This window comes from Lygodium microphyllum, chromosome 7, assembly GCF_053477565.2.
Source record: "Lygodium microphyllum isolate KBCC chromosome 7, Lygodium_microphyllum_v1.1.10, whole genome shotgun sequence".
In the NCBI taxonomy this organism is placed as follows: Eukaryota; Viridiplantae; Streptophyta; class Polypodiopsida; order Schizaeales; family Lygodiaceae; genus Lygodium; species Lygodium microphyllum.
Genome location: NC_141141.1, coordinates 95,768,314 through 95,771,712, shown reverse-complemented (window position 1 = coordinate 95,771,712; position 3,399 = coordinate 95,768,314). Strand labels below are relative to the sequence as shown.

The following is a 3,399-nucleotide window of genomic DNA, read 5'->3' as shown; positions in this document are numbered from 1 at the left end:
GACATGACCTATTGTTTACCTGCTAAACAGGTGAACTCCCCCGTCCACTTGGAGGCTCCCGTGCCCACTTTGTAAAGTGACAGACAAGGGTGTACTTTTTGCATTTGCAACCAATCAAAAAATTCATAGGTTTATTATTTGTTTTTTTTTACAAATTATATCTATTTGGTATATAAAAGTATGACATCCATATCCCTACCTAGTTTCAAAAAGTACATGACCACACTCTGAATGGGGATTGGCTGTCCATCACTTGGTGTGTAACCAGGCTGACAAAGTATTGCTAGTGCACAGGCGGGGATGCCTATAGGGGCTTTAGTGATGTGTGAGCATAAGTCTAGTTGGCTTCTTTAGTGAATTGTGTTTGCTCCCATATGGACGCTGCCGGCCACCTCTGTACCTTCGCCTTCCTCTCTTTGATCTTCTGTTTCTCAATCTCGTCCTCAGGAAATGGCTGAACAGGCATGACCTCTCTCTCTCTCTCTCTCTCTCTCTCTCTCTCTCTCTCTCTCTTTCTTTATGACATAATTCATTTTGCCTGACTTTTGCAGGAGCAGGCCACCGTTCAAATCGTCTACCTTGCGAGAACACCAGGTGTTGCAGATGATGCCCTTGAAGCCACGCATCTTGATTTGTTGAGCTCTGTCCTCGGCAGGTAAATATGCCATATCTCATGTTCCCATTGTCTGTTTAGTAAACAGAATGCCTTTTTGCTGGCAGAAGAAATTGGCTTGTCTTTATGTCAATCGATTGGTCAAGGCCAGTTTCTTAGACTTGGCTTGTTTCTGTATCAATCAATTCATCTTGGATTGGCCGAATGACCTGATTTGTTGAGCAGCATAGTGGCCATGGCCTAAGAACACAATCTGCATCTGCATGTGTGCGTGCGCATTCAGATCTTTCCTTTACAGGAGCTCTTAATCCTCGCGTTTTCCCTCGTTAGCTCGTCACATTTACAGGGATTCTTGATCTTCAAATTTTGCTTCCCTGACAGTATGTTCAGTAAACCATGTCTTAGATATGGGGGAAAAAACAGACAAATTCTTCACATTTGTGATTTATGGCCCTAATTATTAGGGTCCATGTTCAGTAAACTATGTCTTAGATATGGGAAAAAACAAATAAACACAAAAATACTTCACATTTGTGATTGATGGCTCTAATTATTAGAGTCCCATGTTAGATTCTTTATGTAGCCTTACAGAAAATAAGTCAGCTGTTGTTTGTTAGCATGGCCCATTAGGGTGTATGCCATTACAATGGTATGTTGAGAAGGTGATTCTTCTTTGAAAAATTACCTTCCTTAACTTGATTAAGTGACTTACTTTTAGGAAAGAATGCTAATAATGACAAGACAATGCTCCTATGCACACTCATGCTCCCTTGTTTCAAAGTTCACCCTTTGTCATCAATCTAACGTGATCAGAGGAATGGAAAAATAGGTAAATTTAGGAATTTTCCATAAGTCTGAACATTATGACAAATTCACAGGTATCCAAAGATGCTCTAAAAGCACACTCTAAATATTATATTGCTCTATTAAGAACATTATGCTCTAAAAGCACATTGTATTAACACCGGTGGATTGCAAATAAGTACATGCTTCTATCAACACTAGTGGATTGCAAATAAGTACGTGCTACAAAAAAAGTCTGAAGAGTAAAGATTGAAGAGCCATAAATGTCTGAAGGCCGGAGTACATGTTATGAAAGAGCATAACATGGTCTATAATGGTCTCTTGGCAGTGGCGAGGCTGGAATTTGGCATTCCTTGCAGTTGGAACGTTGTCAGGAATAGGAGCCTTTCGCCAATTCCCCATTCCAGCCCATCAGGGAACAGTGTTCTGCTGTTCCAAGGCTCCATTCCTGCTGTTCCATGTTGCCATGCCACAGAAGGAGGTCACAAGCTATACCACAACACTAAACATGGAAGACAAGAGTTCTGCTGATTGTAAATTCTATAGAAAAACAGTATTCGTAGTATGCATTTGAAAAGTGAATGTGAATACTACATAAGAACCATTCATTTATGGAAAACCATCTCTCCGAGTTTGAAAATGATGCGTCTCTTTTGAGCCTTCTAGAGTTGGTAACATAGTGGGGAATGTGCAAAAGCAAACAGGGGATATATTGTTGGAGAAAGGAAAAACAAGGGAACTGCAAGATGTAGATTAAGGTAGTAGACGGGCCTATATACTAAGAAACTTCAACTATGTATTGCACTATGCTATATTCAAGGCAAAAAGCATTGTTTTTTAGCATGCACAAGTTTGCTTCAGTTCTTGATATGCAACCTGACATTAACTTTTTGTGTGTGTAGGGGACAAATTAAGCTGATGGAATTGAGTGTGTTACTTTTCCTGTTTGTGCAGTGAAGCTGCAGCAAAAGATGCTATGTTATACAGCTACAAAACAGTTGCAAATGGTTTTTCTGCAAAGCTTACTCCAACTCAAGCTGCTGCTCTATCCGGTATGCAGTTTTACAAAACAAATGCTGAAACACATCAAAGCTTTCCTTATTGACACCGCAGTTTTCTAAAGTTGCAAGGTCTGTGGCATGTTGCAGAAAAGCCTGGTGTACTTCAGGTGGTCCCTAGTCAGACACTACAGTTGCATGGTCACCAAGGGGCTACGGTGGCTCGGAACACTTAAAGAAATCTGTGTTCTATATCTAGGCCTTGGGATTTCTGCCATCTCTGTGGAATAAGCCCCATAATTTCCATGGAGTAAAAAAGGGTTTCTTACTCCCACAAGACATGCTAAGGTGTCAAGCATTTATAGGTTTATTTAAGAATGTACTTATATTAACACGTAATATATGTTTAAGGTTATCTTTCAAAATCTAAGTAGTGCATCTTGCATGACATTTCAACCCTTAAAGAGTTTCCAAACCTTTGATAGTTGTGCAAGATTAGTTGATATTTCCCTTTGATGTTTTCACTCTATGAGTATATGTCATACAGTTATATAGAATGAAAAGGTTATTTATGCGTACATATAGTTAGCATTACTAATACTGAGTTTTGGTACCTTTGACACCCTACAAAAGTTCCAAGGCTTCATGCATTTTCTTTTTCGAAGCTCAAACTTTATCAAATTTAAAGCCTATAGACTATCATTCTTCATCTTTGCATGTGGCAAGTGTCTCTCACATGCTATCAAAACATGTTTTAGCATTGCCTCATACAACACCCACTTTTGAGATTGTCTTTCTTCATATTTCTGTGCGGCATGTAATGAGCTCTTTCTCACATGCTCTATCTATCTCAACCTATACACATGGGCATGCGCATACCCCTCTCCTCCCCTCACACATACAAATAGAATCTAGAAATCGTGCACACACATGCAAAGGTATATTGGACCAAATTGGTCCAATGTATATTCCTTCATGGATAGC

The 3,399-nt window shown here is 39.6% G+C and overlaps 1 protein-coding gene across 2 annotated transcripts; it reads left to right on the top strand.

Moving 5' to 3' along the window:
• Positions 1-249: 249 nt before the first annotated feature.
• On the top strand, positions 250-2,840 carry LOC148033722 (subtilisin-like protease SBT3.17). 2 transcript variants are annotated; one of them, XM_087681699.1, is made up of 4 exons: positions 250-462; positions 558-655; positions 2,372-2,469; positions 2,566-2,840. In XM_087681699.1, the coding sequence occupies exons 1-4, from the start codon at positions 451-453 to the stop codon at positions 2,649-2,651; spliced, it is 294 nt and encodes a 97-aa protein (XP_087537825.1). In that variant the 5' UTR covers positions 250-450; the 3' UTR covers positions 2,652-2,840. The 2 variants fall into 2 exon arrangements, with proteins under 2 accessions (XP_087537825.1, XP_087537824.1); XM_087681698.1 differs by having other exon boundaries at positions 256-462; positions 552-655.
• Positions 2,841-3,399: the final 559 nt, after the last annotated feature.

Coding starts and splice junctions, on each gene's coding strand:
- LOC148033722 (XM_087681698.1), top strand. Junction 656..2,371: donor TTGAGCTCTGTCCTCGGCAG/GTAAATATGCCA, acceptor CTGTTTGTGCAG/TGAAGCTGCAGCAAAAGATG. Junction 2,470..2,565: donor TCAAGCTGCTGCTCTATCCG/GTATGCAGTTTT, acceptor GGCATGTTGCAG/AAAAGCCTGGTGTACTTCAG.